Source organism: Sceloporus undulatus, chromosome 1 (assembly GCF_019175285.1).
Source record: "Sceloporus undulatus isolate JIND9_A2432 ecotype Alabama chromosome 1, SceUnd_v1.1, whole genome shotgun sequence".
Classification (NCBI taxonomy): domain Eukaryota; kingdom Metazoa; phylum Chordata; class Lepidosauria; order Squamata; family Phrynosomatidae; genus Sceloporus; species Sceloporus undulatus.
In genome coordinates, this window is record NC_056522.1 from 106,003,637 (window position 1) to 106,027,459 (window position 23,823).

Genomic DNA, 23,823 nt, shown 5'->3' on the forward strand with positions numbered 1-23,823 from the left:
AGATGCAGCACCAGAGGAGCATTGTGATGCTGCATGCCATATGGAGTGGCACATGGTGTCATGCCAGCCTGGGAGCAAAGTTAGGGATGTGGATCATGTGGACGCTACACCCCGACTCCACCCCCAGGCTGGATTTAATGGCCAGTCTGTCGAGCCCCTAAAAGAAGCAACAATGCTGAGAGCTTCCCCAGCCCACAAATTTCTGTCCTAGGACTTGATGCTTAAGCCCAGGATACCTAAAGGACCGCCTCTCCCCGTACATTCCGCCTCGCACCCTCAGAACGTCTGGGCAGCAACTACTGAAGGTGCCTGGGGCTAGATTATCCTCCACCACATGGAGGACATTTTCCACTGCTGCCCCAGCCCTTTGGAATACGCTGCCCACTGAGCTCCGCTCGACTACCACCCTGGCCCAATTCAGGAAGGACCTGAAAACCTTCCTGTTCCAACAGGCATTCCCCAACTAAAAATCCTGTGGGCCTCCCTCCTCTTTCGTGGCCAAGAGGTTGGGCTAATGGGGCATTTTAGCCTGTTTTCATTGTATTTGGTTGTTTTATGTATTGTATTTATTTTGTTTTAATTATCTGCTTGGAAGCCTCCCTGATCTTGGGAAGGAGCGGGGTACAAATAAAACCTTTATTATTATTATTATTTATGCTCTGTCCAATGTTTCCAACAGACCACCATTTGAGCAGCTGAAGAACACATTCAATCAATTTGCTTTCTTTGTTTCCTTTTTGGAAACCATAGCATCTGCAAGAAGAATTCCTGAACTTACTGCACTGTTGTGTTATTTAGACATTGTGTCCAGTGATTAAAGGGAATGTAAAAATTGATTTCTACCAAAAGTAGTAATGCCTTTTCATATTTCATAGAACATTTCTCTGTCCAACTCCTATTCCATTTTCCATTTTCTATAAGAAAAGAAATAACAAACATTGGCTGTGAAGTGGGTCAGAAAAATACACATTACTCATGTGAAGGAACACAATCATTAGGATTGTTCAATCTGAAAGTTATAGAGAATAGAGCATCAAAGCAACTTCTTTCAAGATGGTTGAAAGTGAGCATAATGTCATGTTATGACTAGAAATTCATCAGAAAGCAGCAATATTGTACAAAAGATATACTTATGTGTATTTGGGAAATGTGTAAACAACAGCAACACACAACTGTGTTATGGTTCTCTCTTCACAGGTGATGATAATTATTAAATATCTTCCCTTCTGGGTGGTTTTTTTTTTTTAAAATGTATAAATCTGTCATTTAGCACACTTGGATTCAAGAAGGAAGGATGCAACTTATGCAAACGTTTATCACATTTCATAACAGCTTTTTTGCTTATTAAGTTTCAGGAGTTTGTTTGGGAAGAAATGCACATAGATAGACAGGAAGTTGAGGATGCTGCCACACTTCTACTCCCCTTCCCCAACAGGGCTAGCCCCTTGGTTAGACCTGAAAAGTGAAATGATACAGAAAATGTCTGTGTAGAACCACATGTGAACCAGAAGCACAAAGGAGTGAGCATGTATAAATATATCAATTAAATTGTGTACATAAAGTCAGAAGATTCAATACAATACAGACAATATAATTTTATAAATGCTATTGACTAATCTGATATTTGGATGGTTTTTTTTTTACTGAGCATTTGATTTGACCTGAGTTACACTAACTCCTGACTTGACCTGAGTTACACTAACTCCTGACTTTCCTACTCCCATTTTAGTAGTAAACAGGATGACAACAATGCTTGTGTATGGCAGTTGGTGTAATAATGAACCAACTCATGCAATGATTTACTTAGGAACACTCTACCATGTATATATTGGGCTGCTATAAAGAGAATTAGTAAGAATTAGGTTGTAGCTGGGTTGCTGGAGGTCTGCAAGATCAGTTTTGAAAATTAAGCCAAAGTAGTCCAGCAGCAGTAAATCCTTTCCTGACAACACCAAATTCAGGAGGTAAGTGCAATGTAAATATAAGTGATTATGTGCTGAAAAAAAACCCAAACAAATTGCTGGTCAAGATTTTGTGGCAATTGTCAGAATATCCCCATGATATCAGATAGAGCCAGAGAAAGTGCCTGGAGCTTCTTTGAGGAAAAGCAGGATAGGAATGTAGAAGAAACAGAGAAATTTCTCTTTCTGCACTAGAGACAGATTGCTGATCTGTGCACTATTACAGTTATTCACTTGTAAGGAAACATACAATTCTGGGTTTTTCCTGGTTTATTGCACTCAAGATACTTGATTAAGTATTTTGTTGTTGTTGTTGTTATCCACCCTTGAGGTGATCTCGACCCATGGCGACCCTGTAGATGACTCCCTATGCTCCACTGCTCTGCTCGGATCCTGCAAATTTATGCCCTTTATTTTTGTATATAAATTGAACTAAACACAAAAATTCTGCTTTTTTGTAAATTGATATTGTTTTAATGTAATCATTTACAAGAGGTTCTGCTGCTACCTTGAACATAAGTAAGTCCCACCATATTCAGTGGAGTTTTTAGGAAATTGTCTGGAATTTTGACAATTCTGAATCTGGAAAAGTTATTTGTTCTATCTAAACTAATATAAACGTATACAATTGAATTCTGCACAGTACTATAAAAATTTTATGCCGTAGCCCTTTTGTTCATCTCATCTAGAGCAGAGGCACTGAAGCAGTTAGATTTATCAATGTGTTAACTTCTTAACAATTGTTTAAATGGGTCTATTTTACCTGGGACAAAATTAACACATTTTCTGCCTCAATATTCAATATAAACACTACTGTGAAATTCTGAAAATGGAATAAATTCTAATTAAAGTAAAAATATTTGCTGATAGAATTTATGCAGTTAGATAATTATACCATTAAAGTCTTTAAAATATGATGGGATCTTGTCAATTAAAGACTATCTATATAGGCTCTCAGATTGGTGTACTACTACACAGCTCTGGGCTGGATTGCAACTTTGGGCTTCATCCTGACTTTTCTAGCCTCAAAACTGATGGCAGGTGAAAATTTTAATGAGGAGGTTATTAGCTGTACTTCTGCCCTCCATTGTCTTCTCTAACTTGTGCTTTTTACCGTCAATCTCTCCTTGCACTCTCCTCAATCTCTTTTCTCTCTCAGATCTTCCATTACCCTGCCACCCTAATGACAACACCAGACCCAAGACTTTTTGAAATGGGGCCACAACTGTATTAATGCCAAAACTGCAACACACCAGCCAATGGAACATATGGTCATGAATTTGTATATGGGAACCTGGTTAATCCAGATCTCCCAACTGGATACTCCTGGGCCTGAAAACTAGGTTATAGACCATGTGATTCATCCTAGCCTGATCCCATGAAGGGATCAAAGAAAACCACTGAATTCCTCCAAGTGGGGTTGTTTGGCTCTCTTTCCTGAGGAAATCATCTTGGGACAAGAACCCACCTCACCTCTCCCCTCAAGTCAGTTGGCAATGACAAGGAAATGGGTGAATACTTTCTGATGCCTACAAAAGCCTTCAAAGAACCTTCAAAATGTCTTCTTGATAATTAAATTGATACTTTAGATTCTTTGCTAACTTCAGAAAACAAAACTGAAGAGGGTAGAATTCTGAGGGCTAGCTGTGTTAGTCTGGAATGTCAGTATGCACCTTTGAGACAAACGGCAAAAAACCTGTAGCATAAGCCTTCATAGACCTGTATGGAACCATGCAGCTGACAAACCAGACCAAGTCTATAAAAGCTTATGATACATCTTGTTTTGAACAGTTACTCGCAAAGATCCTACAAGAGCCCTTTGAAAATTGAAGCAGTAAGTGCTGCTCAAATGTCATTGTTTTCTTTAGCTAATTGAACAAATAAACTAACAAAATGCAAGTCAAGGCATTATAGCAATGGCATTAGTAGTAGTAATAGTAGTAGTAGTATTCCACCATTCTTTCAAACCTAGGATTCAGTGGCTTTTAGTACAAACACCTCACTAATTCAGATGCATAAAAACTGATGTCATGTCAGTTGTAACTCTTCAGATAAAAGGATCCTGTCTTCCTTTTTAGCTCCTCCTGAGTATGTTCTTGCTATGCATTTTTTTAAAAGGAGAGGAAAACATTTCTTTTTTACATGCCTCTAAATTTTACCCTCAGCTTATCCATGGGTCATAGCAAAATCCATAATTTTGCCCCCAAATCTTCCTTCAATTTACACATGAAGTTGGGTTCAATGCAGCAGCTAAAAAGGCCAATGCGATTTTAGGCTGCATCAATAGAAGTATAGTGTCTAGATCAAGGGAAGTAATAGTGCCACTCTATTCTGCTCTGGTCAGGCCCCACCTGGAATATTGTGTCTTGTTCTGGGAACCACAGTTCACAAAGGATGTTGAGAAACTGGAGCATGTCCAAAGGAGGGAGACTAAAATGGTGAAGGGTCTAGAAACCATGCCGTGTGAGGAACAACCTAGGGAAATGGGGATGTTTAACCTGGGGAAAAGAAGGTTAAGAGGTGATATGATAGCTCTGTTTAAATATTTGAAGGGATATCATATTGAGGAGGGAGCAAGCTTGAGAACATGGAACAATGAATGCAAGCTACAGGAAAAGAGATTCCACCTCAACATTAGGAGGAACTTCCTGCTAGTAGTGTAGTGGAGTCTCCTTCCTTGGAGGTCTTTAAACAGAGGCTGGATGGTCATTTTTCGGGTATGCTTTTATTGAGAGTTCCTGCATGGCGGGAGGTTGGACTAGATGGCCCTTGTGGTCTCTTCCAACTCTATGATTCTATGAGATATAGATGAATATTTATGGTAGCTTTCCTTATCTTGTAGGCGGAAGAGAGAAAATTTGTTAGAGATGATCATTTGCAAGGGATACTGATGCTTTATTATGACTGTCCAGATTATCCCACTGATTTAAGGATCTGTGGCATAGATCAAAATGCTGCTTTTACTTAGAGTGGGCTCACTGAATCAACAGGACTGCTGAGCAACTTTTAAGTTAGTGACATTGATTCAACGATCCTACTCTAGTTGTGAAGAGCCATCAGATCTAAAACATCTGATAATTAAAAATCATTTGTAACAAGTGGATCATGTCCTAAAATGTTTAATTTAAAAGAAAATTCAAAATGGTTCAGAATATTTTTAATGAGGCTAAATTTATAAGTAGGGAGTCAGCAAGTTTCAGAAATTCATGGTATTTTCAGTAATACAAAAGGTTTTTCAATCGTGAGCTGGAAATGTCCCTTCTCCCCACAATGTTTTTGATCTCTGAAGAATGGAAAAGTGAGTGAGTGCTGAATTTTTAAAAATCACCTTTCTTATACTGCTTTGTTTTTTCTCATTCCACCCTTGTCCTTTTTTGTATTGTCCTCTCAGCAGCACTAGGAATGGAGCCATCAGACAAATGCTTGTTTAAATACAAGGGATCCTATTTTGTTCCAGATCTGACTACACCAGAAACCATTGATTCACTGGAGGATTTTGAAATCAGAGACAGTGATGTATTTCTGGTAACTTTTCCCAAATCAGGTAGGATTGGAAATACTTTAATCAGAAAAGATGATTTTTATATGACTTCATACACAAGATGAACAGAGTGAGAATCTTAATTTATTCATTCCTGTATCACGATTCGGGTGGTGCAGGAAGAAGTACAGGACAGAGGAGTATTGTGAGATAGGAGACAGCAGACAAAAACGCTGATAGGGAAAAGATTCTTGGAATATATGTGCTTTAATGGGATTTTTATGGAACTGCTATTGGCAGTGATGTCCTACACCAGGGTGTCACCTGGTGCAGCAGGCGGGGCCTCAGGGCATAATAATAATAATAATAATAATAATAATAATAATAATAATAATAATACAGTTTATTTATAGACCGCTTTTCCAAAATAGATCAAAGCGGTGTACAACAGAACAAAACAAATCAATTCAAAATAAAACATAACATATTACAATCATAATCAGATGATAAAACTACTAAAATTACAATTAAAAACTATTATAACCATACAACTATTAAAACCCAATATAAACTAGCTGGATAAAACAATGTGCATATCGAGGGAAAACAATATCAGGATAATGGGGGAAAGCTTGTTGAAAAAGAAAAGTCTGAGATGGAGAATGCCCTTTGTGAGGTCGATGTATAGCTCGTCTTCGAGACCCTCAACAAATGCTTCCTGACCAACCCGAGAGTGCAGGGCAGATTGTATGGGAAGAGGCAGTCCTCCAAGTACCCTGGGTCCAAGCCTAAAGGGTCTGCTCCCAATTCCCTGCCTCATGTGTCTTTACTTCAGAGTAAAGCCATGTGGGACAGGGACTGGAGTGTCCTCTCCCTCCCTGCCGAGCATGGTCTTACTTTGAAGGGGACACTTCTTATCCTTGCAAGTTAAGGGTCCCCCATGGATGGCAAAAAGCCTCGACAGTCACACAACATATTATTCAATTGCGGTGATCTATGTGAAGATGCACCAGTGTGTCTGTGTGCCTGCAGTGCCTTTGAATAACAATGAGTGTAGTGATCCACAGGTGGTCAAGTCTGCAGATGGCCAGAATGCAGATAGGAAGAATCTGCAGTACATTTAAGTTACATCATTACTTAAAATAAGGAAGAGTAATATTACCCCTTGCAGGGCAATGGTAATTACTGTTATAGTAATAGGAGTGTGGCTTCCCTACGTGGCAGAGGAAGAATATTATCTAGTTCAAGTGGTTGCTGTATCTCAGGCTGCTGGCTCAGGCTGTGTTTTTGGGGTCTTGACACCATCATGGACTGGATGTGAGGAAAGTGGCTATTTTGACACATCTAGGGGCTTATGGTATTCGATGTTTCTTTTTAAAGGTAAATAGAAAGTAACTCTCTTGGTAGCTTTGGAGAAATAGATAAAATGAAAGTTACTCTTTTAATTGCGTTCAAAATGGTAAATACCAAACAACAAATCTCTGTTGATCAGAATTAGCCACAGTTGTCTGTGCTTCCTTTCCTGCCCTTTCTTCATTTCTGCATTGTCATTTCAATACGTTCCCTGAGAAATAAGCATGATCGTTTCCGTTATGTTACATTGAAAGTACAAGGTACTGTGATGCTCAAATAAGCCTTAAATCAGGGTGTTCATATTCACACAGGCACCATATGGATACAGTACATTTTGAGCCTGATTTATCATGAAGGTCATCGAAATGGAACTGAAGACACTGACCTGATGGACAGAATTCTATGGCTGGAATACAACATTCGCAATAGAGATTACATCAGTAGCCCATCACCTCGTCTCTTTGCTACCCATTTACCCTATTATTTAATGCCAAAGGAATTAAGAAAGGGAAGAGCAAAGGTAGGACCTACTAATTCAAACTTTTTGGTTATTTAATTTTATTGTCACAACAGACTGTGCTGTAAAGAATCTACAGAATGTTTAGATGTTGTAGTGTGAAAACAACAACAACACTGAGATACAAAGCTGTTCAGGAATGAGCACCTCCAGCAAAAAGGGACACTTTGCTCAGTGATCTGCAAGAGGTTAATGATTAGAAGCTCAAAACAGTGAGGTATCTATCATTTTCTATAGCAAAGGTTCTTGATATACATTTTGGAAAGATTATGATGGGGCAACTGGAAAATGCTCAGGAGGAGATTATTCATTTCTTAATCAATCTGTTGAAATGATAACTTCTTACAATTGATGTACTTCCCTTCAGAGGTTGATTCCAATCAGTTACCATAATTTGTTGCTGCTGTTGATGCTGATACTGTGATTTTTGTATCCTGGTGTTTCCCCAGTTTGAGACTCAGTGCAGTTTACAAAAGCTAAAACAACTGCAGATCAATCAATCAAAGCCTTTATTATAGTCAACAGACCTCCAGGCAATAAAAAATTAAAAACAAAACAAAACAACCACAACCAGTTTAAACACAGCAATAACATATTAAGCATAAATATGCAGTAAACAACTGCAGTTGAAAATTACATTCTATAAAAGTAAAAGCTGTGACTATATACTGTCACTAAAAGTACAACCATTTAAAAGCATAACCATAAAAAGAAAACAACAAATAGATAATACAGTACATTATACAGGGCCTTTTTCCCCTTGAGGAACCAGTCTTTGAATGTATCCTGAAACAACAAATTTTCCATCTGCTTTACTTTCTATTGGAGACAAAAACCTCAAGCAATAAAGTTCCAGATCATTTTGCTCCATCTAGGTCAGACCTTCACAACCTGGCAGTAGGCAGGGCTAAAATTAAAATAGGCTAAACTTCTTTGGGCTGGAGATAGGTTTTTAACAGCTCACTTTCCAAGTAAATATATAATTAGTGATTAAACTATTTTAATAATTATTTATTATTTATTAATTATTAATAATATTAATTCTATCCTTCTTTTCCTTCTTTATCCGGCCTTATCTTGAACTAACAGTAGGATGCAGGCCAACATAAAGCAGTACTTCTTCATTTCACAGTGGGGTGGGGGAAATAACTTTTTTGCACAACAATTCCCAGAAACCTGTTAACACTTCCAAGTCTTGTTTCATTCATAGATATCAACATATAACATGCATACCTATTCTCACTCCCCTGCCTCACACACAGTTTCAGTATGGCTCCATGAATCATGAGATTGTCATAAGTCAGGTGGCTTAAAGGGATGTACGCACTCATAGTCTACTGCCATTTCAATCAATAAGATTTCATTTGGGCTGCTGCTTCTTGTTTCCACTCTTTAAAAAAATTGAAATGCCTAGTCTGTTGTTGTTCCCACTACGGTTTAAACTGGATTGTGATTTGGTATGAACCAGTTTAAACAAGCATGGTTCCCACTTAATCCAAACCACTGAAGCAATTTGGAAAGGGGTGGACATGCTTTTGCCCTATTTGATTTCCCTTCAGAGGTTGATTCCAATTAGTCAAAAAAATGCTATTTTTTTCTGTGGCTTTTGGGCTAAATCAATTTATTTTGAAATAAATCAATTTAGCTCAAGTGAGAACCATGCAGATTGGAATCTGCCCTGGTCCCTCCATCCCGGCCTTCTCTGCCCCGGCTTGCCTCCTTCCTTCCTGGTCTTCTCCGCCCCCAGCCTCCATGTCTCCTTCCATCCTAGCCTTTTCCACCCCAGCACAAATGTAATAGGCACAAACATAGTGTGAACCATGCTCAGAGCTGAACCGAATCATAGATTTGGTTCGAAAACCAATTTAAGCAGTAAGTGGGAATGGCCCTATTGTGTGTCTTCAAGTCATTTTTAACTTATGGCAACCCTAAGGCAAAACTATCACAGGAGTTTCATGGCAAGATTTATTCAGAGAGGGTTTGCTTTTGCCTTCTTCTGAGGGTGAGAGAATGTGACTTGCACAAGGTCACCCAGTGGGTTTCCATGGCTTGATCTGGGATTCAAACCCTGGTCTCCAGTCATAGTCCAACACTCAACCCACTACACTGCACTGGCTCAGTCCCCTTTTCCTTATTAATTATTGTGCTGTAGGAGATCAATCCCCCTCTCCTACATAACAAGAGAGTCCCCTTGCACCTTCCACTGATCCTGCCAGATTACTTCCCCCATACCCCTTTCCTCTTTCCATCCCCATTCTTCTCCTCATGGAAAAGTTTGAAAACAGTGGAGAGAGATTGGGACAGTCTTTTACCCACCCACCCCTCTTCCTCTCAGGGACGCAGCCAGGATTTTAGGAAGGGGGGGGGTCCAGACTAAGTGCCACCATTATAATGGGGCTTGGGTGTGGCGGTGCAGCAGCACATACCATTCATTTTTCTAATGGAAGGGGGGGTCTGGACCCTAAGAACACCCCCTTGGCTACGTCCCTGTTCCTCTGTTCTCCAGCTCTGCATGTGTGTGCAGGAGTAAAGAAAAGGGAAAGGTGACTGGCTGAGCAGACCTATAGGAGTTTTTAAAATCCACGCTGTTGTTAGGAAGAAAAAGACATGGGAAAGAGAGGGGGAAAGACTCTGTCCTGGGATTGCTAGCTTGATGTTTGGATCTTGGGACCGTATCACACTAGTTCAGAAATGGGATTTAATATAGATTTAAAGTAAAAAAAAAAAAAACACCTTACAAATGTGAGAGTTTTATCACACGACGTTTCTGCAAACCTGAAATAACGTAAAAATAAAGTGAACATAAAGGGGACAAAAACAACATCTTTTTACTTTTGGAACTTCCGGAGCACAGCAGGGATGGAGCCATCCTGTCTTCCATAAGGAGGGTGTTCCCAGAGCTTGGGAGCAGCCACTCAAAAGGCCCTTTCTGTTGTTCGCACCAAACGTGCCTGAGAGGGTAGGGGGACAGAGAGAAGGGTCTCTCTCAGAAACCTCAGTATTCTCAGACGCTCATACAGGGAGATACGGTTTTTCAAATGGCCTGGACCCAAGCCATATAGGGCTTTATAGGTCAAAAACAACACTTTGAATTATGCCCAGAAAGGAATTCCTTCCTTTTCTGCTGCCTCATTTTCTGACTAGGCTCGGCTGCTCTTCTTGCCATGGTGGGGGGACATGAGCAGTGACAGCAGTGCCCAATGGTTGGAGAGAAGGACGGGGAGGGCCATTGAGAAGTGGCAGGGATGCAGGTAGGTGGAGAGAAGTGGCTGCAGGAGCTGTGCCTCCTGTCTTCACTACAGCTGGCCTGCCTAGAGCCAGCATACTGCCCCCACTGGCAGGCATGAAGGAAGTAGGCAGAGCTCTGATTCAGAGGTGAAGCCATGGAACCTTGCACCTCCATTCCTCTCCACCCAGATGCAAGCTTCTATGATGTAGTAGCATCCCACTTTGGGTCAGCTCAACTCACTGGCTGCCCAAAATCATTTGATGAGCCGCATGCGACCCACGGACCGTATGGTGTGCAAGCCTGCTCTGTGTTAATATTCCCCTCCTTCAGCAGCTCAAAGGCTGCTGGGCTCTTTTTCATACAGAGACGTTTAGCCATGAGGGGGGAAATTTCAAAGTATGAGATTCTCCCATTGTTAGGACCATTATTCACAACATTAAAGAGGGGTAAAATTAGTCTCAAATCAGATGATATTATCATAAGAATTGTATTTGAGAGAAAATGATTATTTGGATAACCAGAAAATTTTACCTCACTAGAAATTTTTAACATCATTGCTTCTGCAGATTATTTATGTGGCCAGAAACCCAAAAGATGCCTTGGTCTCAAGATATCATTTTTCCAAAATGTCTGTCAAAACTGAAAAAATTGCAGACTTTGACGTTTTCATGGAGAGGTTTTTGGCTGGTGAAGGTAAGCATTAATAGATTTAGAACAGTTATTTTGCCTCTCCATCATTTATACTATTTACCCAGAAATTGAAATGTGGAGTAAAGAGTGATTTCATAATGCCACATATCCTGAACACAAATAACAAGCAGTGGACAACTTATTGGCAGAGGAAAAAAATCTAAGCTCTGAAGTTATTTAACACAGAAGAAAAGAGAAAGAATGAAAGCTATGGGAATATTATAAAGATCCTAAGCAACTGACCACGAAAGCATAGCATCCAGTCATGAAGACTGAATGAGCTGGCTATTCAAAAGTATTCTGTATGTCCCTCCCCTTGAAGTGCATTGGAAGCTGACTCACACAAGCATGCCATAGGCACATTTGAGCATGGTAAACACATGAATGTTTGGGGTATACCTCAATATATTTCTGGTTCATTATTCATCAGTAAATAATATTCACATTGCCTTTTTATTATATTAAAAGGAGAAGTACTGTGCCCGGAACAGGTTACATTAATAAAAAAATAAAATCCTTAGTAGCAGATAATAGTAGTTAGAGATATTTTGGAATAGAAAGTGCTTGAAAAAGTGATGATGGCCCAATTCTCAATTCTCTTGAATGAATCTGAGGCCAGTAGACCCATGCAAACCACAATATTTATATAAGGGGTCTATTCTGCACAAAATTGTTCTACTGTAGTTGAAGGGGTAAGCAAATTTAGGCTTAAATTTCTGATCTACCTTTAATTTGGACTCAAATTTTGTTTGAGGATAGAACCATCTTTCATTGCCTTAGTGGATGACATTCATTTCAAAAGGGACCAACACAATGTAACCCTGTTACTTTTGTTCAATCTTTTGATGGTTTACATACTGCTGATCACATGAACCAACTAGATATCACTACAAATTGGCAGTAGGATGCACATTTTTATGGTTTGGTTCCTATATGTAGGACTGATTACAGAAAATAGCACTGAAATGACTAAACAGGGTATTCTGCTTTGAACGTATCATGGGATGGGATGGGATGGGATGGGATGGCTCATTATAAAAGACATTAATGAGTGATAAAGTTGATGGCAGTAGGATAAAAGAAAGGATGTATTAGAGGTGGAAACACCTAGTTAAGGAAAATATGACTTTGAGTTTGCAAGAGCATAGCAGGGACATTAATAAGAAGGAGTCTTGGAGGTCCAGGGACTAGACACTTTTTCTGATCTGATTGAGACTGTGTGAATGAGAAGCTGTGCCAAGTGCCAAATGAGTCAGCAAGGTCTTTATGTGATGCACCTAGTGACACTGTCATATTGTCCTCTAGCTTCTATGAAGATGAAAGACAGCTTTTAAATATTTTTATAAAGTAATAATACATAAACCAATCTCCAATCCTGTTACTGAAAAGGAGGGAGAGAACAACTTGCTGGTCAGATTAGTTCTACTTGCAGGAAGAAAGCATGGTTGTCTGGCATGACAGTTCTATTACAGGAAAAGAAAGCAGGCCTGATTTGTTTTCTACATATTTGTGCATAAAAATATTGTGCACCAGTTTCTCTTCCATTGGGTTGGCTCATTAGCTTTTCAAATAAAATGGAGTGTGCACGATGTTTCCTGCATCCCAACCTGCAGAAAGTAAGGAGGGGGAAACCCTGGCTTATAACATTGGTATGGTATATACCGCCTTTTTGAGGCGGCCTGCAGACGCCCCTTTTATCTCTGGGTTGGGGGCAGGGCAGTCTTACCGGCAGCTGTGTGACCCCAATCTGGAGTTTTTCTGGACCACGTAGAAGCAGCAAAATGCTGCTTCTACATGGTGTGGAAAAGGGGTGTCCTTGGGGCTTCATGCCCCTGGACATCCCAGGAGCAAGAGCCATGGGAGAAAGGGGCCACCTGGCATCATTCTCGCAGCCGTTTGCTTGCTGCAGGAATGATGCACAAGCCCAAAAGGAGCTGTTTTGAATCTCCTCCCCATGCCATGGAGATGTCATGCATGCGCTGCACCGTTTGGATGCGGTGCGTGCATGGCATCATAATGGCAGCCCCAATGTGGATAGGAGGCTGCTATGATGATGCTGCAGCCACATACTAGGGTTGTCGGGTGTGCATACGCTCCGCCCCTATGCAACCCTAGTACGTGGACCGGACCATAGTACTGGCTGAGGCAGCAGGGAAGACGGTGTCTCACGTCATGCCATGATTGAAAGCCAGTGAAACTGGATATTCAATTTTCCTTGAAAACTGGTGATAGGGTCACGATTTGCTGTACTTCAAGGCAGCAGGAATGTTTCACATAGTGAGAGAAGGACTCTCTTCCGCAGAAACATCCTCAGGAGGCATCTTCCTTACTCTGCCTACCAGAAGCACCAGCCCTTGCATAGAACTGAAGCATTCAGAACTTCTGTCTGAGACTAAAGCTGTACTGGAACTTTGCTGCACAATGCAAAGCAATCTACAAAGCCCAAATCTGTATTTAACTACTCTGACATTTACTCTGTCTCTTTTAAGTGGTAGGTAATTTTTGGCTAGACCATGTAGAAGGCTGGACTGCTCAGCGGGACAACCTGAATATTCTCTTCATTCTGTACGAAGAAATGAAGAAGGTATGCTACAGCACGATAGGAATGTGAAATGACATATTAATTATTCTCATGCCTAAAGAATGGTGGTCAATAAAATTACTGTTCTCCCTGCATGAGAAGTATGAGATAGTAACCATGTCTCATCTCACACAACAGGCAGTGATCACATCCAATCCTGGATCCAATCCAGGGCAAGAAATTCCTTCCTTTTGAAATGTGTTGTTTTAAGTTTTATTTTTTTATTGCACCAAAGCAATAAAACACCAGGTGTGCAAAAATGTGTGCATCTTCACACTGGAATAAACATAGCAAGCTGTCTTGCCAATTGAGTGTTGAAATTGTGCTTTTGTTTTTGCAAATACTGGATCCAAATTTTTCAAAGCTAAAACAGAAAATGTCACAGAAGGGAGGGGGAGAGAAAGGGCGAGATAGCTTGGTATAGTTTATGAGGAAGCTAAAATGAAGAAGACAAGCTGGGATCAATTTTGACTTCAAGACCTATAGCTGGAAAGGGGATTTTGGGAGCTGTAGTCCAAAGCTTTTCCAGGCTCTCATTTTCTTTCTCTACCCTGTTCTCTTCTGCACATACTATGATGTACTGAACTCAATGGAGTCATTGAGTCCAGCTAGTGTTGGACTGCAAGTTCAATCAGCCCCTAGCTGGTAGAACCCATACTGAGAAATGGTGGGAGCTGCAGTCCAACAACATCCAGATCTTGGAAATTATATAGGGTCAGTCAGACCTGGTTAATATGGAGACCACCAGGGAATACCAGCTGCTGTAGGCTAGTTTTCTGAGGATGGGACTGGCAAAATCTCCTTTGAGGATTTCTCACCTAAGAAAACTTGCCCATTTACTTCATTTGCAATTGAACAGTCTGAAAATTCTCACACCTAGGTGATCATGCAGCAAATTTCTCAGTTTCTACAAAACAAAAACAAAAAAAATAAAGGGGCTGATAAATAAACAATTCATATGTTTCGTGAACCATGACAAATGATGTTCACATCCCTACAGCATGGCTTGTCCATTTGGTGTTAAAAAGCCATGGAAAGCTACCCAGATTTGTCAGATAGTCTAAGGCTGAGGGACAGGACAGGCAAGTGGAGATGGTCAAGAGGAATGAGAACTTATCTGGATGTTAAATACCAACAGGTTGAAACCTAATGTCACTGGTGTCTCCCCCCCCCATCCCCTTTCTCCATCAAACCTTACTTTGGGGAAGAATTGACCATTGGCATATCCTTCACTGTTAAGGAAATGCAAAAGGCCTTTCCCATGTCAGTAGTGTCTCTTGAAATGATTCCTTTATGTTCATCTATATGCTTGAGTGGCAGGGGTCAAGGATGGAAATAAAAGGGAAAATTTATCCAAGCTCATAATGTTACAAAGTATTTCCAGTTTTTAAATATGCAGTTCTATTATTGTTTTTCAGCCTCTGAAAGTGGCTGAGAAGACAACCAGTAAAACTACAATGTAAAAATAATTATAAGCTATGAACTAATAGAACATCAAATAACATTCAAGCAGCTGCTACTGAAGGTATTCCACCTTACTACAGTACCTTAACCGTACTGTATATAAAATCAGATTAGCATATAAAGATTTTTACTTCTTTTTTATTTCTTATAAAACTATTCTTACTGTCCAGTCTAACCTGTGAAATTAATACTCTATGGTGATCTTTAGTAGGATTTATGAATGTTATAGCTAAGTCCTGTCTCATTTTAGGATCTAAGAAGCTCTGTACTGAAAATATGCAACTTCCTAGGAAAGAGATTGACAGAAGAGGAGTTGGATGATATTGTGGATAAGGCTTCATTTGGCAAAATGAGTGTGGATCGTAGAGCTAATTATACAACTGTGTCCCCTGAAATCCTAGATTTCACCAAAGGACGCTTTCTGCGCAAAGGTTAGTCAGTGGCCAATAATAGCCTATGTGGTGGAGCTTGTGTGTATAATCCGCAGCCTTAGATGACCTCTATTTGCACAAGTTTTAGCCACATAGAAAAATATTTTTAATTTTTTCAGGCTTTGATCAACATCATTTTATTTTACTGAACTGAACTACTTTATATTATCTATAATGATAATTCTTATCTGTATGGTATGGCTCCATTTGTGAACACTGAAATGGGGGCTGAACAACTGCAGTGAAACTTTATGTCAATTTTCTTTCCTAGAATGGCCCAGGAGCTGCATGAAGTGCTAAAAATGCTGAAATAGACAAACAGCTTGCTTCTAGTTTTGAAAAAAGTAGCATTTACTCAAATGTTAAACAATGTATGGGAGCTCTGAAATCTGTTCAAAAAGTGAATTAACACATCAACAGGCTTCCAAAAGGTAGTGATGCATCAAAATGCACCAGTTACCACAGGAAGAATTATGCTTTTGGGCCACTACCTCATCTCCCTTATGGATAATAGGTGCTAAATATCACTTTCATCTCCATTTCTCTCTCAATGTTGCAACAGGTACTGTTGGAGACTGGAAAAATATGATGACAGTTGCACAAAGTGAAAGGTTTGACAGTATTTTCAAGGAGAGGATGGAAAAGCTGCCTTTTAAGTTCTTCTGGGATATCAAGGAATTTTGACATGCAATGAGCAAACTTGCCTGTTTTCCTTTGTACAGATTTTGTTCCAATTTGTTTCCAAATTAGATTGCAAAGCTTGTTGGGCAACATGACACAATGCATTTATGTACAAAATTTTGTGTTTTTTTGTTTGGTTAGAGACAGTGTTCTGCAATGTTCAGATAATTAGAAAGGATACAAAGATAATTGCATTGCGTATTGTGCATTGCTTACAAAATGTGATTCGGACAAGATCATATTAAAATGTGAACTTTACTTCTGGAGCAAACAATCTTTTGCAAATGGTTTTTTGGCAGGAATGGAGATACAGGCGAAAGGATCTTGTTTTATTTTATTTTATTTAAGTACTTATATCCTGCTCTTAAGCCACAAAGGCCTCAGAGTGCCTTACAAATTGTTAATCAGATAGTTCCCTGCTCTCAGGCTTACAATCTAAAAAGATATGGCACATAAGGAAAAGGGAATGGCAGTGGGGAAGAAGGGGATCACATCCAGCAGATATTGCCAGTTGTTTTCTTCCTCTAAGGACAATGGCTGTTGGAATGGAGGGAGGGCCCTTCATCTGCTCCTGGTCCTAGGCATGGTGGAGCTGTGCCTACCTCTTCTCTCCCTCTGAGGCCAGTTTTTAAATAAATCACCCATGTGAGCAGCAGACCTGATTCAAGAAGGGGAGCTTTACACGTGCCAATGTATTTGATACAATATGTAGTTTGGTTTTAAGAGAGCCAACCATTTTACATATTGTTTCATGTTAAATATGTTCTGAACTGTTGATCACATACTGTACGGTCTCCTGAGTTTAAACTTTCACAAGTGGTCAAGAATGTTTATGTAGGAACCTGGCTAATCCAGATCTCTCAATCAGATACATCTGGGCTTGAAATCCAGGGTATTGTGAATCTTGCTAGCCTGATCCCATGAAAGGATCAGAGAAACAAGGAGAAACATTCCTCCAAGGAGTTTATTACATGGGACGGATCCTGTGCAGACACTGGATTTAAATTGGAAAAAAGCCTGCAAAAGCAGGTAGTTTATCAGGGTTAACCCGAACAGAAAGTGGAAAATAGAATCTTAGGTACAATATTCATTTTAATTATGGCAATCCTGTTAGCCAGGATTGCCACAATTAAAATGAATATTGTACCTAAAATTCTATTCTTATTTCAAACAGTCCCAATTTTACAAAAAGAAAAACCCATGCAATTAAAAAATTAAAAGAGAGGTACAAAGTAGACAAAAGGAAAATAATATGGAAATAAATAAGAGTTAGAAGAAATTCTTGAAAAAAGAGGTTTACTTTCAAAACTTTATATATATTTACTAAAAATTGAAATGGAAAAGGAAGTAATCAAAAATAGTATGATTATCTAGGCACAAAATATAGGGCACCCTATTGATCTTTCTCAATGGGAATACACGTGGACAAAGTGAATAAATTATACTAGAAGTCAAAACATTAATGAAAATTACTATAAAATGATTTATCGGTGGTATTTGACACTGGATAAGTTAGTCCAAATTTATGGTACAAACTATAAATGTTGGAAGTGTGCTAAAGAAAAGGGATCCTTTTCTCATTTATGGTAGACATGCAATAAAATTTTTAAAAAATACTGGTTAGAAATACATAAGACAATATGTAATATGTTTAATATTGTTTTGGAATTTAAACCTGACTTATATTTGTTGAATATCTTAGAACTGAAATTTGAAAAGCAATTCGTTAGAGTACTATTTCACCTAATTATTGCACATTTGTGTGTCGCAACCACAACGCAAAAAGAAGCTGCTTTTTGTGGCTTCTTTTTCCACCACCAGGAACCCTCCCCTTTTGGAGGCTGAGGCTTCCCAGTGGCAGAAACGGAGGCAGTGGCAGACCACCCTTTTTGGGCGGTCTGTAAACCACCCAAGTTGCCTCTGGATCAAGGTAGAAGGTAGAAGCAAGAGAAGGGAAAAGTAAGTAGAAAGTGATATGAGTAAGTGAAAAAGCAAGGATTAGAAGGGGTATGAGGAAGAGTAGAAGAGAGGAGGAAGCAAGCCAAGAGAGGTAAGGGCAGGATAGCTGAATAAATTCAGAAGAAAGTGACGGGGAATAGCTAGATTAGTTAGAAAATGAAGAGATGGCATCCAGGAGTGACTTTTCTAGTAATATATATCTAGTCAAGGTGTTATGAGTGATTTTGTTAATTTTTGTTATGTTCTTATATGTAATTTGATGTATAATTAATAAAAATAATTTTTTAAAAAAAGCTTTCAAGGAGAATCATTTGAAATTACACCCAGACCCCACCACCAAAATGAGCCAGAGTGGCCTCACTCAACCCATAGGTCCATGAGCTTCCAAAGGCCATGCTGTAGCTTCTCAAGGTACAAATCATAATCCACCTAAGGCACAGTACAAATGGTGCTAATGCGCCATGCTGGAACCATACTAGGGTTAAGGGACCGTGCAGCAACCGCACAGTACCTAACCCTAATACGGCACAGCACCGTAACAACGGCGGTGCCCTGTATACACAAGTGCCGCCATTGTTACATAAGCGCTGCACAGCATCTGCACATTGCCGTGCGGCACTTACATAACCAATGCGCTAGTGGCACACTGGTTATGCCGCCCCTGTGGCTTTAAAAGAACCCACTTTTTGTGGGTTCTTTTTCCTCCACAGGGAAGCCACACGGTTTGGTGGCTGTAGCATCTCTGCAGAGGAAAAAATGCAGCCGCCACCATGGAAAGTATGTACCGGGCCAAAGACAGGTGAGCCCCATCCCATGAATGTGGCATATTATTTGGAATGTCATCCCAAATAGTGTGACTGAGAACAAAACCCAAATCATTTTCACTGAAATGCAGAAGCAACAGTAGAGAAGAGCTGATTTGTTGCACAGAAAATGCTATTTTCTATGCAAAACAACCTTGTGTGAATTTTGTACAGAATAAGTCCCAAACTGTGAAAATTCTAATCAGTCCTGGATTCTTCTCATCAGGGTCTACACACTAAATCTGATTTGTTTTTGATCACTTTTTGAATACATTCATGTATTCTTTGCATCACTGCTGTAAGTGTGAAACACCCAGAAGACCTGTTATAATTGACTCTATTGTAGTGGAGCAATAAAGTAGCTATCAGTCATCTGCTAGTTTCGAAGATTTCAGAGTGCTGCTGGAACAACATCCTGCACATCCTTGGTTCTTTTGCCAAATTTTGAAGTGATCTATCTGTGAACAAGAAAGCATATATGTAATACAATTGCCAGCACTGGCAAGATAATGGACCTTGAAGATGATGTTAAACCTAAGGCACTGTAGAACAAATATCCTCAAAGCCTTCATCACCCAAGGATACTGGGAAGTTTGGGAATTAATTACCTAGTTGTAGACTGGTTGTCACACAAGAAGCAGGCAGTGGCATCACATAGGAAGGGAGGTGAGATGTGCACCACTACCAGAAGGAAATTGCAAGGAAAGTTCAGCACATAATGATACCCAGATTGTGCCAAAAAGCTGAGTATAGATAGGAGACCCAGGCCCGGTACATACCAGCCCTTTGTGGCATCTTAGTGATGTGCTAGGGTTGCCTCGGGGCGACACTTCCACACACCCCTCAACCCTAGCATGGGATGAGGGTATCACAATGGCGGCGCCCTGTATGCATGGCGCTGCCATTGTTACACAAGCAGCACATGGCATCTGCATGGGACTGTGTGGTGCTTGCGTAACGAGTGTGCCAATGGCACACTGTGGCACACTTGTTACTCCACAGGGAAGCCATGCAGTTTGGCGGCTGGAGCTTCCCTGCAGAGGGAAAACAGGCGCTGGCAGTGTCCCCTGAAATAAATTCCCCAAACCAGGTCCCAGAAGCATGCACATATGTTTAAAAATCCTTCTGAAGTAGAATCTCCCTGCACACCATTGAAAATAAACCCTATTGCTAGAGAGGCTAAAAATAATAAAAGGTGCATTTTGGTTATATCTGTAGCAAAAAGAAGGAGGAGAAAATGACAGGGCCATTGTGTGGAAAAGATGGACAAATGCAAACAGGGAACAGAGAAAGGGCAGAACTACTCAACATCTTCTTTGCTTCTGTCTTCTCTGAAAGGGAGAATGGTGCTCTGCCTGTGGGAAATGGAGCAGATGTTGTACAGTCATCCCTCCATATTTGCGGCTTTGATATTTGTGGATTTGATTATTCACGGATTTCATTAATATGTTCTCTCTAGGAATTTCTAGGTCCTCCAGTGCAACTCTGTGGTCAACTTTAACTAAAAGTTGCACTGAAAGACCATTTTTAGCTATTCCAGTGCCATTCTATGGTCAGTCTATGTTGGACATTGACCACAGAGTTGCACTGGAGGACCTAGAGATTCCTAGAGAGGTGCCCTCTCAGGTAAAAACAGTGTTTTTGTTATTTGCGGTGTTTCCATATTCATGGGAGTCTTGTTCCCCTAACCATAGCGAATATGGAGGGACAACTGTAGTAGGGGAAATACAGCACAGAATAGGTAAAGATGTAGTGCAGGAAGACCTGGTTAATCTAAATGAATTCATGTCTCCAAGACCAGATGAACATCATCCAGGAGTAGTAAAAGAAATGGTAGAAATAATATTATAACAACTGGCAATAATCCTTAAGAATTCCTGAAGAACAGAAGATGTCCCAGCAGACTGGAGGAGGGCAAATGTGACTCCATCTTCAAAAATGGGTGGAGACTTTTAGATTGTACGCCACAGGCAGGCTTTTTATATATTCTGATTTTACTTGGTTTTGTATAGCGCCATGTACATCTACGGCGCTTAATAAATAAAGCTAATAATAATAATAATAATAATAATAATAATAATAATAATAATAGAAGGGGACCTAGATAATTACCCCACACACACACACACACAGTCAACTTGACAGCAATATCAGGAAAGATTCTAGCCCAAAACATGAAACATATTGTCTGTAAGCACCTAGAAATGAATCATGATCCCTAAAAGTAAACATGTTTTTCACAAACAAGCCATGTCAGACTAATCATTTCTCTTTTTAATTTTTTTTTAATTTTTAGTGTTTTAAGTTTAGTAGATATGGGGAATGCTGTGGATGTAGTGTACTTTGATTTCAGTAAGGCCTATGACAATGTCCCCCATGATATTCTTACAAATAAAAATTCATAAATTGTAGGTTAGATAATGCTACTGTTAGATGGATTTGTACTTGATTGACTGACTGAACCCAAAGGGCACTCACCAATGGCTGCTCTTCCTACAAAAGGGATTCATGATATTGTGCTGCCCATAGGGAGAAACATGTCCACATAGAATTGCCCTTGAAACTGAAAACCCAAGAGGTTGAAGGCATCAGAACAAGTAGGAAGGAGCCTGAAGACTGGATTTATGTCAAGATTATCCACAATGGCTTTGGGGCCTAAGATGTGGACCATAACCATGGCTTCCTCAAATAAAGTGTAATGAACTGAATAGAACTCATCCAGGATGAGTCAAAGAAACCTCTCCATAAGGGTAAGTGGATGCTGAAATCAGAGAACTTGGGGCAGCCATAGGAATTCATATTGGAATTTATATTAAGCAGACATGAGTTTCTGGTATAAAACAGGATAAGAAATATGCAGGATGTTCTGGTATGGTTAAAAAGTAAAACTTGCTTGCATCATTGCAAGAAATCCATCAGAGATAGGAAAGTAAATAAACAAAAAGTATGTTATCTATGTATGCATTCTGTGCAGTCATGCTGGCCATATGACCACAGAGTTGTCTTTGACAACACTGGCTCTTCGGCTTAGTAACAGAGATGAGCACCACCCCCTACAATTGGACGTGACTTGACAACCTTGTCAAAGGGGAATACCTTTACCTTTATGTAATCTATACTTTGGGAAATAGTCCCTCATGCTGATTCTCATATGTGCATGTATGAGCCATCCTGAAGGTTTGCATAACACTTTTTGGAAAGAAAGGGGAAGTGATCTCTCCAGGCAGCAAGCAGAAAAGGCTTGAGTGACATAGATCAATAAATGGAAGTGAAGGCAGGCATGCCTTCACTCTATCCCTAATTACTAAAAACAATTAGTTTCCCTCCACCCCTAATTACTAAAAATTAAAGGGTAGATACCTCTTCACTTCCAACAAAGAAGACTGGCAGAGGTTAATGTCTGGAATTGTGCACTCAGCTGGATAGTTAAGTGCCTCAGGAGGGGGAGCAGGAAGCACTGAATTATCAAACCAGAATAAGGAGGGCTCTGACATTGCTTCCTTCAGAGCATATTCTTCAGAAATACTCTCCTGAAACTGTTGACCTTTCTCTAGAACCTGCAGATAAGAAGAAAGGTTTTGCCACAAAGTGGTTTCAGAAGCCTTAGCTAGAGGCCTGGAAGTCCACTTGGATGTGGAAAGATCACTACTAAGACCTTTGCCCCTTTTCTGGCTTTGAAGAGTGTCAATGCATTTCAAAAGAATCTATATAGAAAGAGGCTGGACTCATCAAGGGATGAGTCTGCCTTTTCAGAGGGAAGGGACAGATTTGCTGTCTTTCTAAGATGGAGCCTTGTTAGGAAAGTCAAAAGTATAAGAGAAAACCTAAGAGATTGTTAAACAGACAACAAACTAATAATACCACTAATAATACCAACCAAATGCCTTAGCAGTTGTCATGAGATGGAAATGACCTTCCTTTTTCCTTTCACACTATATTTTGTCTTACCCTGCTTGAATATAGTTTCTATTGTTTGGTATGTTTACTATTTTGTATTATTTTGCTTTCCATTGTTGCTCTTGTTCATTTGTATCTTTTGTCTGTGTTTGTTTTAAATACTTTTGTTACACATATTTTTTTTACATTTCAATAGAAAAGGATAAAATACTATTTGTATTATTCTTTTTTTTCATCTTGTCAATCTTATTATTTCAACAAGAAGTATGCCACCTTAGAACATATCCACGCAATAGAGGAGAATACTTTTTTGAAAAGAATCTGTAGAAGGTATTTTTGTTGGCAAAAAGGAAAGAAAATTTAGGTAGGGAGGTCTTCTGAGATTAAGCATCTGCAGCAAGGTCACTCTCTGATAAGTTAAAGGCCAATAATCAGAGACTGGAGTACAGGTTGCAAAAATTTATGTTAGAGAAGAGCATTAGGATAACAAATAAGCTTGAAAATCCTCAAGAAAAGAAGCAAGGTCACTCTCTGATCAGTTAAAAGCCAATGATAAGAGACTTACTGCAAGAAGTGGGTGAGATAAGTCCCTGGAACATATATTACAAAGGTTTGTGTAAGATAAAATCATTAGGGTAATGAATAAGCTTGAAAATCCTCAAAAAGATATATTTTATTTCTTACACAAATGGCTTAAATAATTATTTATTTCATTTATGTACCTCCCTTACAATATGGGTTCACATATATAGAGATAATAATAAGGAGAGTGGATG

The 23,823-nt window shown here is 39.6% G+C and overlaps 1 protein-coding gene across 1 annotated transcript; it reads left to right on the forward strand.

Moving 5' to 3' along the window:
- The first annotated feature begins 5,363 nt into the window (after nucleotides 1-5,363).
- LOC121919105 (amine sulfotransferase-like) lies at nucleotides 5,364-16,646 on the forward strand. Its single transcript, XM_042445347.1, has 6 exons — nucleotides 5,364-5,505; nucleotides 7,107-7,315; nucleotides 11,108-11,234; nucleotides 13,721-13,815; nucleotides 15,527-15,707; nucleotides 16,270-16,646. The coding sequence occupies exons 1-6, from the start codon at nucleotides 5,364-5,366 to the stop codon at nucleotides 16,389-16,391; spliced, it is 876 nt and encodes a 291-aa protein (XP_042301281.1). The 3' UTR covers nucleotides 16,392-16,646.
- The last annotated feature ends 7,177 nt before the right edge of the window (nucleotides 16,647-23,823 follow it).